Source organism: Mauremys mutica, chromosome 12 (assembly GCF_020497125.1).
Source record: "Mauremys mutica isolate MM-2020 ecotype Southern chromosome 12, ASM2049712v1, whole genome shotgun sequence".
NCBI classification, from domain to species: domain Eukaryota; kingdom Metazoa; phylum Chordata; order Testudines; family Geoemydidae; genus Mauremys; species Mauremys mutica.
The window spans coordinates 82,599,182-82,612,203 of NC_059083.1; the positions used below are offsets into that span (position 1 = coordinate 82,599,182).

The following is a 13,022-nucleotide window of genomic DNA, read 5'->3' on the forward strand; positions in this document are numbered from 1 at the left end:
CCTATTGCGTTTCTGGCTGCACTTTTCCCCACCCCTCCTTCTCCATGCACTCCCTATCCGTGGCCCCACGAAGTCGCGGGACCTCCTGGTCAACCTCCTCCTCGCCCTGGCAAAAATGGCCATCTACGCGACCAGGGAGAGGCGGTTGGCCAATGGAGACTCCTGCGACTGTGGGGCTTGTTTCCGATCCTTAGTCCGCTCACGTCTCCGGGCGGAGTTCCTCTGGGCGGCGTCCGCTGGCTCCCTTGACGCCTTCGAGGAGCAGTGGGCGCTGTCCGGGGTTCTCTGCTCGGTGTCACCGTCAGGCTCCCTTCTTATGACCCTTTGACCGCACTCCTGTCCCTGTTCTTTTATTAGTTGTCCCCCGCAATTAGTGGGTTTCTGAGGCTCTGTGGCACCTCCCCTTAGGCTGGGGGGGGTTCCGTTAGCATGGGGCGGGCTCGCCCGCCCCATTTCCTGGAAACCCAATAGATACACTTCTTAACAAATTAAAGAGTCTTTAGACCAAATTCAGTCATGGCAAAAATAGGTGAAGCCCCCCAGGACTGAATTTGATCCCTGGTGTTTTTAATTTAGCTTTGGATGGAACTGTATAGAAATTGCCATAGTGGATCAGACTGCAGCCCATCTAGTCCAGTATTCCATCCCCAACAGTGGCAACAAAAGATGCTTTAGAGCAGTGGTTCTCAAACTTATTTGATCATGACCCACCTTCTTTGTGACCATAGTAGTTTACGTAATACATATCCCTGCCACACAGGTACATATACCGATTAAAGAAAAAAACATGCAACTTTCACTCAATATTAAAAACAGTGAGGCATTGATTCAAACAGAGCCAACATTCCATTGTCATAAGAGCAAAAGCAAAGCTGAAATTGTGGTCAATGCTTAGAATTAAATGTGCAAATGGATTAACATACACATGGCAACAACTTTGTATAATGTTATGCAAGTTTAACAGAAATCTGTCAAAATACACAGTGCCTTAAATGCACAGTGCCATCTAAGGATCTGATATGTCTGGATAAATCATGTGACAAAGTTCCTCCTCTACCTTGGTGGGTCCTGGGCTTATTGGCAGATTTGCACACCTCAGTGATCTTCCCCTCCGGTGGGGCCCACAGTCTGGGTCAACTCCTCCTGTGTTGGATCAGGAGTTGGGAGGTTTGGGGGGAACCCAGGCCCACCCTCTACTCCGGGTTCCAGCCCAGGGCCCTGTGGATTTGCAGCTGTCTATAGTGCCTCCTGTAACAGCTGCATGACAGCTACAACTCCCTGGGCTACTTCCCCATAGCCTCCTCCAAACACCTTCTTTATCCTCACCACAGGACCTTCCTCCTGGTGTCTGATAATGCTTGTACTCCTTAGTCCTCCAGTACCACACCCTCTCAGCTCCTCGCACCTCTTGCTCCCAGCTCCTCACACACCCACCACAAACTGACGTGAGCTCCTTTTTAAACCCAGGTGCCCTGATTAGCCTGCCTTGATTGGCTGCAGGTGTTCTAATCAGCCTGTCTGCCTTAATTGGTTCTAGCAGGTTCCTGATTACTTTAGTGCAGCCCCTGCTCTGGTCACTCAGGGAACAGAAAACTACTCCTCCAGTGACTAGTATATTTGCCTTCGACCAGACTCCTGTACTTCACTGCTCTGGGTCTGTCACAATCAGCTTTGCTAGTTATTTATTAGTGTGGGTAAAATCTGACCAGTAAAGTTTGTTTTTTTTCCCTAAAGCGTCTCACAACCTCACAGAATACATTCTGCATCCCCCTTCCAGTGAGGCCTTCCCCACAGTTTGATAACCTCTGTCACATTTGGCAGATGTGGGATAGTCTGCCTCCTCCAGTGCGAGGCCTTTATACAGAAATATGCTGTGAGGGGCTGTCAGGGTTGGGTCACATCATTGAGGGCAGAGTACCTGCACTTAAAAAAATCAGAACTACACCCTTGTTTAAAGAGAGGCCTTACAATTGTATTCAGAGATTGTTTCAAACCCTGAAGGGTGAAAGTTAATATCTCTGCCAAAATGTTACAGTTAATAACTGGATATACTTATTAATATAAATGTCCAGTTTCTGTATAGATTCTCCCCCCCCCCCCTTCTACATTGATGCATCTAATTATTTTTGTTCCCCTTTTCTGGCTGGCAAATGAGGCAACTAAATCTGAATGTACGGTCCCTGATGAGAATTTCCCTTCGATTAATCGAATGGGTGCCTGGGTTCCAGATTAGTCTCCTTTCTTGTCAAGGCTATGGGTCTACTTGTACCTCCGTCCCTTTTCTAGGGTTTCTGAGCACACACCATCAGGCATTAGGGATTTTGCTCTTACGGTCTTGGGGTAATTTCACAATTCTCCCACTATTGGACTGAGGTCTGGGCACAATGTGCTGCAGTGTGGGGGGAGGGAATAAAGTGGACCCCAGGCTGAGCCATGTCTCCCCTCCTGCCACCTCAGCATGCCCTGGAACCAGAACTGTGCAGGGCGACCCCCCTTTCACTCTGGGGACACTAGCACCCAGGTGGTGCCTCTCCTCTGGTAACTGGTTAAAAGATAGGAAACAAAGGGTAGAAATAAATGGTCAGTTTTCAGAATGGAGAGAGGTAAATAGTGGTGTCCCCCAGGGGTCTGTACTGGTCCAGTCCTATTCAACATATTCATAAATGATCTGGAAAAGGGGGTAAACAGTGAGGTGGCAACATTTGCAGATGATACAGAGTCACAGACTTTAAGGTCAGAAGGGACCATCATGATTGTCTAGTCTGCACAATGCAGGCCGCAGAATCTCACCCACCCACTCCCGCAACAAACCCCTAACCTATGTCTGAGCCATTGAAGTCCTCAAATCATAGTTTAAAGACTTCAAGGTGCAGAGAATCCTCCAGCAAGTGACCCATGTCCCACGCTACAGAGGAAGGTGAAAAACCCCAGAGCCTCTGCTAATCTGCCCTGGAGGAGAAAACTACTCAAGATAGTTAAGTCCCAGGCAGACTGTGAAGAGCTACAAAAGGATCTCACAAAACTGGGTGACTGGGTAACAAAATGGCAGATGAAATTTAATGTTGATAAATGCAAAGTAATGAGCATTGGAAAACATAATCCTAACTATACATATACAATGATGGGGTCTAAATTAGCTCTTTCACGCAAGAGATCTTGCAGTCATTGTGGATAGTTCTCTGAAATCATCCTCTCAATGTGCAGTGGCAGTCAAAAAAGTGAACAGAATGTTGGAAATCGTCAAGAAAGGTATAGATAATAAGACAGAAAATATCATATTGCCTCTATATAAATCCATGGTATGCCCACACCTTGAATACTGCATGCAGATGTGGTCACCCCATCTCAAAAAAGATATATTGGAATTGGAAAAGGTTCAGAAAAGGGCAACAAAAATGATTAGGGGTATGGAACTGCTTCCGTATGAGGAGAGATTAATAAGACTGGGACTTTTCAGCTTGGAAAAGAGGCGACTCAGGGGGGATATGATAGAGGTCTATAAAATCATGAGTGGTATAGAGAAAGTAAATAAGGAAGTGTTATTTACTCCTCATAATACAAGAACAAGGGACCACCAAATGAAATTAATAGGTAGCAGGTTTAAAACAAACACAAGAAAGTATTTTTTCACACAACACACTGTCAACCTCTGGAAATCCTTGCCAGAGGGTGTTGTGAAGGCCAGTACTATAATGGGGTTCAAAAGGGAGCTAGATAGATTAATGGAAGATAGGTCCAACAATGGCTATTACCCAGGGATGGGTAGGGATGGTGTCCCTAGCCTCTGTTTGCCAGAAGCTGGGATTGGGTGACAGGGCATGGATCACTTGATGATTACCTGTCTGTTCATTCCCTTTGGGGCACCTGCCACTGGCCACTGTCAGAGGACAGGACACTGGCTTGATGGACCTTTGGTCTGACCCGTATGGCCATTCTTATGTTCTTATGTTCTCTTTCTCTGTTGCCTTGGTAGAAAACTGGAGAGGGGAGCCAGCTGGAGACTCCAGCTGGTAGGAGCAGAAGCAGCCAAAGCTGGGACTTTTGGACATTGAGAGAACTTTCTACAGTCTTGACTAGACATGTGCTAAAAGTTTTCTGCCCAGCATTCCAACACACCACCTCAGAAACCCTATACAGAAAAATACGTTAGCATCCAGATCCATATTCACCACCAAGCATACTCACATCAATCACACTCCTTCTTAACATCTTATTTGCTCTTTTCATGGGCACAGCTGAGCAGACATTGTCACTGATCAGTGCACAATACCTAGATTGTTCCTAAGACGTGACCTTATTTAGGCCCCAGCATTATGTCTGAGTTGAAGTTGTATCTTTCTGTGTCTATACAAGACACTGAATTTCATCTGCCTTCCTGCTGCTCAGATACCATATTCTGCTGGACCCATCTGCAGTTCCTTACTCTCCTTAGGCCATATCTACATTGCAAATTTTTGTCAACATAGCTATATCAATCAGGGGTGTGAAAACACACACTCCATAGCGGACATAGTGATCCCAGCAAAACCCCCAATGTAGACACAGCTATGCTGACAGAAGAGAGCTTCTGTTAGCATAACTAATGTTGTTCAGGAAGGCGGTGTTACTGTGCCGACAGAAAAATGCTTGTCACTATGTCTACACTGGGGGCTCTGCCAATATACAGTAGCTATACTGGCAAAACATTTGTAGCGTAGACAAGACCTTAGTCTCCTATAATACACATCATTTTGTATCATTGGCAGATTTTTCCAAGTCCCAGGTAATTAGTTCAGAGTGGAGGGAGACTCCAGTCAGGCATTGGTGCTGACTCTATGGGCGCTCCTGTTCTGGAGCACCCACAGAAAAAAAAAGTGGGTGCTCAGCATCCACTGGCAGACCCACAGATCAGCTCCTCCTCTCCACCCCCAGCACCTCCCACCCGCTGCTGATCAGCAGCATTCAGGAGGCTTGGGAGGAGGAGCAGGAGCAAGAAGAGGTGAAGGAGTGGCCAGGAAGAGGTGAGGTAGGGATGGGAACGTGAGGGGGGGAAGAGCTGGAGTGGGGGCAGGGCCTGGGGTGAAGCAGGGGTTGAGTACCCCAAGGGAACGGGGGAAGTCGGTGCCTCTGCACTCAGCCCTCACTGCACACAGCACTTAGCAATGTCATCTCCAGCAATAAACAGCGCCTGCTTGCTGGACACCTGTCACCGGCTCCTGCCAGGCCTTTTATATCCACTGCAGATTCCTCAAAGACATAGTGTCTTAAAGAGACAGTCTCTTTTTCCACTTGCACTTTTTACAAAGCAAGCCAATAATTCCTGTATAGAGAGCTCCACACCTTTCCCAGCATCTGGGCCAAGTCCATCCAATAAATTACAACAAAAATACTTACAATAATAAATAATAAAACAAAAATAAATACTTTCAGTAAAACCTAGACTAGATGGGGTGTGGACAACTGTTTTTTATTTGTTGGGTGTGGAGTTAAAAATATAATAATACCAATTGAATATTTCTTTGAATAGTTATGTACCATGACTACTTTTGTCCACTTTTGATTAAGAGAGATAAATGCACTTCCACAGTCAGTGTTTATTAATGCAATCCATAAAACACCCCTAGTTATCGAGTACCACACTACATAGTTTTGATCTCTTTCTATTACTACTGTCCCATTGAGCTGGCTGGCTCCATGTAGTTGGATGCCTTCCAATAGAGCCACTCACTCCCTTTTAGAGCTCCTGTCCAAGCTGGGAATCCGTGCAGGAGGAAAATCCTCTGTAAGGCTTTTGTCTACTGCTCCCTAGTGTGGTGAAAACCCTCTTGGGAAAGGTCTTTCATGCATTTTCTTGTTTGACTGTGGGAGCAGCTCTCTGTCTTGGGCTTGATAAAGCTTGTTCCTGGTGTTCGTAGCCAAAATGGTTGCTTCTAACCTGGAGAGAGAGCTGCAGAATCACCCAATATCTTCCATATAGTTTTTCTTTAGCTGCCCAAACTTCATGATCTATATTGAGATACTGTGAAATGGTTCCTTCCTTCCAGATTGCACCTTCTTCTGAGAGAGAGAACAGCTGGGATCTTTAGAGACCCTGGTGCAGAACATGGTGCTCAGTGGACTTAACTATTAGATTTTGTACTCCCATCCTGAGTCATGTTAGACAGCACACACTTTATACATTAAAAATAAACCATAGGCTGTGCTTTTCCAGGGGGGAGGTATGTGTGGAAATCTGTGTTTAGTGGGGTCTGTCTGGGGAAGATAAGGTGGGATTTTTTTGAGGGGGGGGGATAGAAGAGGAGCGTCTGCTGGTGTATTTTTGGTGGGAAAGGTGAAGTTGGAGAGGCTGTATCTAGGGAGGGGAAGGTGGGAGTGTATGGATCTGAGTGGGTGTGTGCATTGTAAGGTTACTATGTGGCTTTATTTCAAATTAAACACAGTTACTTTTGACAATGTGTCATTTTTATTTGTGTTTTCTAATCTGACCTATTAGATTCACACACATTCTGTACAAGTATCTGAATAAAAACAAACTGCTTTGGTTTCTTGCTGGATTGGGAATTTCCTTGGATGAACAGCAATTTCCATTGGGAGTAAACCTGAAATCCTGAGCCATGCTATAGGAGACCAGAGAGGGTGTTTGCTGAAGAAGGATTAGGGAAGTGGCTGTGCAGCTGGCAGGTAAAGCAAAGGACAGTTAGGTGGGCACAGAGAGTTAGGGGGTCCTGAAATTTAATCTGGTCTGAGAAGATTGGCTGGATCCATTAACAATTTAAGCATTTCCCCCTCTCCCCCATGAGGCTGATCATCTCATCTGTAATCTGCAGAGGCTTGGAGCAGTAGGATGGGACCAGTCCATTTCTGTCCCCATTCTTTTTTTCCCCCCACAGAACACACCTTTAATTTCCATCAGTTCAAATATATAATGGCCTATTAAGCAACTTTTATATGAGCATGGAGCTACTGTATCTCCAGACCCAGCTTGAGTGAACAGTGAGGAGCTCAAACTAAAAATGGTTATTTTGAGGCCTTGGATCCACCACACACTCCAGTTCTGGGTAGTAGAGCTATGACTCAGCAACTTTCAGTTCTGTAATGGCTCAGAGTATCTTTAACAAGAATATTCCTAACCTTTCCAACCTGGCACATACACAAGGCTATGCTTATTCCACACTATGTGTGGGCGAGTGAGGGGCCTCCTAGTCTTCAAATCAGCATAACTGCTGTAATATTTTTCTCCTTCAGACCCATTTTGGCTAGAACCTCCCATATTTACAAGCAATGAATTTCTCACCATAACAGAAATAACATCAAATGTCTGGGATTTTGAAGGATCCTCATTCTGTTCTAGAGCTGGTGCTGTCTCTGAACTCCTCAGTCTTCCCTGGATACAGTCACTTCTAGGTTAGAGTTCAGTGTTGGTAACAGTCCCAAGACCTCACTGATCCCTGCTTAATATTTGGCCTGATAATCCAGTGGCATACAGAGCCACTCTTGCAGCAGATGTTCATGTTTGGTGGAGATGCAAGGATACTATCCAGTTTGCTGTGCTATTCCTTTCCCTTATACAGAAGGGATGAAGCAAATGTTGAGGGGTAAGAAAGGTTGTTGTCTTCTTTCCTGACTCATCTGCTGCCCACCCATTACAGAGTGTTCATTTACTAGTCTAGTATTAACCTTGAAGTTTGTTTCATTTATTGGTGTGTCTGGCTCAGCAGCTACTTTTTATGACCCCTGTCTCCAACTGATTCCCAGCTCTGTTGTTGCTTGAGCCCTATGGCTTTGCAGGGGCAGCATTGGAATTTAAGGATGTGAGACAAAGCGGATGCGTTGGGAGTATGCCAAGTCCACAATGTAAAGCACCAGGTTCACATAAGTAAATATAGCAATCACCAGTTGGCTGTCCCAGGGGCATTTGCCCTGAGAGCACTGGTAGGGGCGCCATGGGGACCCATACTTACTATCAAAGCAGAACACCGGCCAGATCACTGCTGCACTCACATACATGAGGATGGCCACGAATGTGTAAATGACCACGAAGCGCTCAAAGGGGCACCACAGCATTGCTGTCCTTCCTGTGACATTGAAGGCCACTACCACCACTGTCACCACAAAGCAGAAGCTATAGACAGCCACACACCATTGTGTAGCCACATAATTGCTGTACTGACTGTCATTTACCAGTGCCCCAAATATGATGCAGGCCACGAAGGCCTGGACAATTTTCAAGAGACCAGATACTGTGGCCATGTAGCTGGTCACCTGTCCTGGCTTGGCTCTGGTTAGAATCACCTCCACAGCATAAGCAATGAACAGGAGCCCTGCAAAGACACTGGCTGCTATGCGGAAATCTCTCACCTTGCAACTGATGGAATAACAGCCAAACTGGGCAAAATAGAGCGGGTAGATCACAGCCGCAGTGATGGACATGAGTGTGGCCAGCATGGCAAAGGCAGCTGTGAAATTTCCCCAGGAGATGCTCAGGCAGCTGTGGAGACGAGTGAACTCACAGGTTATTATAAAGATGGTGACAGCAAAACAGAAACACCAGACGAACATGCAGAAGGTGCCATAGGCTGCACTGAATCCCCCCTGATGGGCCACCAGGCTGAACGTAGTACATCCAAATGCCACCTGCAGCAAACGGGCTACTCCCACCGGGGATGCCACTGCTGCTGTGTTCAGATACGGCCCTCCTGAGCTCTCCATCATCTGATCAGAGCAGGTAACAAGGGAGTTGGAGACCGCAAAGCTTCCTTTCAGGTTAGCTCAGTTCTCTATCCCTCTACCAGAATCTTCGCTGAGTGTGCATTTCTGGCAACCTCTCAGAATAGCTTCATTTTCTGTAGTAAGATTATTGACTGGTTCTGTTTTCAGGTTGCAGGTATCAAAGAGCTATGAAGATCAGTTAACCCAGCAGTACCAGGCAGGATCTGTGAAGATTGTCTCTTATTCTGCCTTTTCACTGTCTCTTCTTTCAGTCTCTAGCATGATCACTTTCTCCTTGGTGGTTGACATTTTATTCCGTTTTAGCTCTGCAGCTGTAGCTCTCTGCTTTAGTGCTGTAGGAATGCAGCAATATAAATAGTTGGCTATATTAATAGTCCTGGAATGGAATGAACTCTGTCCCCTGAAATTATGATGAGCTGGTGTTAGTTACACTCAAACTGTGGACTCCATCAGGAGTTCCTGATTAACAGCCTGTATTTCCTCTACCGCCTGTTTTGTCATTTAAGCACTGATTGTCAGCATTCCCAGACCCTGCAGAGGTCTCAGATCCTCTTGGAGAGAAGGATCAGATCCTACCACACCACAGAACCTGGAATATGGTGTTGCAGATTCAATGGCACCAGATGGATATATGGATCTGGTGGGATCACAGAAGCTGTGGGATGGAGGGGTGTGGACTCAATGGCACAACAGAGACTGATTCATTTTGCTTCATTTGATATTGGGTAGTAGAGTAGTTTGGCAAATGGCCAATGCAATTGTGGTGGGTCCCATGCTTTTCCTTGGTGTGGGGTCAGGGTGCTGCCCCATCCCTGCCCCTGTTCTTGAGCTCTGCTAGTGCCCTGGAGGGGGAGAAAAGGGGAGCAGAGAAGGGATCCAGGTCCACCTCCTACTCCAGTCCCAGCCACTTCAGCTTTGCAGGCTTCTTACCCTCCCTTTCCCCTTGGGCAGGGTTTCTCTCAAGCCTCCGTGCTGGGGAAGTCTCTCTGTCGTGCCCGGGCAGGATCTCCCTGCCCCGGTACTCTGATCCTCTAGTCAACATCAGTCACCTCCAAACTACAGTCAACTCTCCTTCCCTTCTCCTGGCTGACTGGGGTAGGGTTTTTTATTAGGTCTCCGGTGGGGCCTTAATTGGCTCCGGGGCTCTAATTAGACTGTAGTCCCCTCTCCTTAGTCCACAGGGAATAAGGCTCTGATCATCCTGGGGCTTATATACCTCCCATCGAGCAGTCTCTTGCTGCATCACAGTAGTTAGATGTAGGCCAGGGTCCTGAGGGGCAGCATCTTGGGGCCGAGATAAATATTTCCATTATCATTTATGACAATGTGGTTCTGGCGGGACCCAACTGAGAGTGCCAATTCAGGACCAATTGCTTAAACAGGGCAGTTACAGCCCTAGGCTGGGGTTTTTCCAGCTCTAAGGCAAACCAAACCAGCCAGACAAAAAGGACTTCGGTTTCACCCCACTGGCTAACCACAAGTCACACAAGCAATTTCCTTAGACACTCCAGTCTCCCAGTATCACCACCAGTGCCACTCGTCCTGGAGATGAATGGTTATGAAAACCAACACCCCCCCATAAAAGAAGACGGTTCTCTCAATCCCAAAGAATCAAGCCCCAGACCCAGGTCAATATACACATCAGATCTTACCCACAAATCACGCTGTTGCCAATCCTTTAGAATCTAAAATCTAAAGGTTTATTCATAAAGGGAAAAAGGTAGAGATGAGAGCTAGAATTGGTTAAATGGAATCAATTACATACAGTAATGGCAAAGTTCTTAGTTCAGGCTTGTAGCAGTGATGGAGTAAACTGCAGGTTCAAATCAAGTCTCTGGAGTACATCCCCCGCTGGGATGGGTCATTCAGTCCTTGTGCAGAGCTTCAGTTTGTAGCAAAGTCCCTCCAGAGGTAAGAAGCAGGATTGAAGACAAGATGGAGATGAGGCATTAGCCTTATATAGGCTCTTCCAGTTGTAAGAAAACTTCTTCTTTGTGTGCTTGCTCATATCGATTCCAATTAGGTGTGCGCGCGTTGCGTGCACATTTGTTGGAAGATTTTTACCCTAGCAACACTCGGTGGGTCGGCTGGGACGCCCCGTGGAGTGGCGCCGTTATGGCGCCGGATATATACCCCTGCCGACCCAACGCCCTTCAGTTCCTTCTTACCGCCCGTGTCGGTCGTTGGAACAGTGGAGTGCGGCTTAGCTGATCTCCACTTCCCTAGCTACTCGTAGTTTTCTTACTAATTGTTGTGTATATAGTTATAATCTCTATAGTTGTAGTTAGTTTTTGTAGTTCTATAACATAGTTAGTATATATAGTTATGAGGGGTTCGGGGATTAGCCCCTTCCCCGCACCCGGTACCGGCGCTCATGCCCGGATCACCGGGCTTCAAACCGTGCTCGGCCTGCCGCCACAAGCCGATGCCAATGGGAGATCCCCACGACTCCTGCCTTAAGTGCCTCAGGGAATCCCACCTCTCAGATAAGTGCCGGATCTTTAAGGCCCTTAAGCCGAGGATGAAGAAGGAGCGAGACTTTCGTCTCAAACAGGTCCTGATGGAGGCAGCTCTTACTCCACCGCCCTCGGCACCGAGCGCAGGACAGTCCACATCAGGGAGAAGCGCTCTTTCGGCTCCGGATCGCCCCGGTACTGCTAAGGCCCCTCAGCACCGACTGTCACCGGCACCAATGTCTGCTCGGCACCATTCCCTCTCCCCGAGGGTCAAGAAACATAAGACTCCTGCTGCTTCGGTGCCGCCTGCACCACAGTCAGAGCACCTGCCTATGTCGGACCGCCCGGCACCGACGCCTGCCGCGGCACCGCCAGCTTCGGCACCGTCGATTCCAGTCCCGCAAGGGCCGTCGAGTCCAGTGCCTGAAAGCTCCCCGGCACACGCCGTGGTCGAGCTCACTATTCCCTCCACGCCGGAGACCTTTTCCATGGCGAGGGAGCTAATCGCGCTGACGGAGTCTGCACTGCCTCAACCCCCGGCACCGCCGGTGCGGGTCATACAGTCAATTGGCAACCCTGCCCTGCTGAGGCCACCCTCTGTCGGCACCGCTGAGAGGCACCGATCACGATCTCGGTCCCACCGGCGTTCTCGGTCCCGTCGCCGATCCCGGTCCCGACGCCGCTCGCAGTCCCGGCACCACTCTCCATCTCGGTACCGGTCGCACTCGTGGCACCGATCAGCATCCCGTTCGCTGGCCCGGTACTCCCAGCACCGATCTAGCTCCCGGCACCGATCCAGTTCCCGGCACCGCGCCTCTCGCAGCTGCTCCAGGCATCGAGCTTCGAGATCCCAGTCGACCTCCCGGCGCCATTACGGTCACAGGTCCCAGTCTCGTTCATGATACCGTTATGGCACCCGGTACCGCTCTCCGATGCCGCACAGAGAGAGATCGTCTAGAGACGTGGACCCTTCCCAGGGTTTCTCAGCTTCTCCTTGGCCGTCTCGACACACTTCAGTGTCATCTCACACGGACAGTGCTTCCTATGCACAGGACCGTGACTCAGACGTGCCCAGCCGAGTCTTCCAGGAGATCCAGGCCCAAGAACAAGGGCCCCATCAGTGGTCGTTCTGGACACCTTGGGCGTATCACCAAGCCCAAGGTGCACCCCCAGCGGCATCACGCTCCGTGCCATTGGAACACCGGGTGCCGGAGGCGACTGTAAGCTGCCCCCCTCCTGCGGGTATGGATGAAGCTCCCATTCCGCCAACAGACTCTCAGGTCCCACCTGAGCCTGATGCCGCCCAAGAACAAGAGCCCATGCAGGACCCGCTTGTCTCTGGCCTTTCCTCTTCCTCCTCTCCAGATGAAGCGGTGGCGGGGACATCCTCCTCTGGCCCTCCCCCAATTGACCTGAGGGCCCATCAGGACCTTCTGAGGCGGGTGGCCCAGAATATGAATCTTCAGGTGGAGGAGATCCCGGAGATAGAAGACCCTGTGGTGGATATTTTGTCAGCTGACACCCCCACAAGAGTGGCCTTGCCATTTATTCGTACTATTCAGGCAAACGCCGATACCATCTGGCAATCTCCAGCCTCTATTCCGCCCACGGCCAGGGGAGTTGAGCGGAAATACATGGTAACCTCTAAGGGGTACGAGTAGCTGTACGTGCATCCTCCTCCCTGCTCCCTTGTCGTGCAATTGGTCAACGAAAGGGAGCACCATGGCCAGCAAGCTCCTGCTCCAAAGTCAAAGGAGGCTAGGCGCATGGACTTATTGGGCTGCAAAGTATACTCTGCTGGAGGCCTCCAACTCAGGGTGGCAAACCAGCAAGCCCTGCTTAGTAGATACAACTATA

General features: G+C 48.7%; 1 protein-coding gene and 1 long non-coding RNA gene across 2 annotated transcripts in view; one reads left to right on the top strand and one right to left on the bottom strand.

The window, feature by feature from the left end:
* The window catches only part of LOC123346374, a 99,316-nt gene that overhangs the window by 24,496 nt on the left and 61,798 nt on the right, over positions 1-13,022 (top strand). The gene's annotated exons all lie outside the window — the stretch shown is intronic.
* Positions 7,783-8,691, bottom strand: MYADML2 (myeloid associated differentiation marker like 2). The gene has a single exon (XM_044983745.1). It carries the CDS (start codon positions 8,689-8,691, stop codon positions 7,783-7,785), a length of 909 nt encoding a protein of 302 aa, XP_044839680.1.

What these genes read in the sequence shown, in the direction of transcription:
- MYADML2 (XM_044983745.1), bottom strand. Translation starts at nt 8,691, where the DNA reads ATGATGGAGAGCTCAGGAGGGCCGTATCTGAACACAGCAGCAGTGGCA.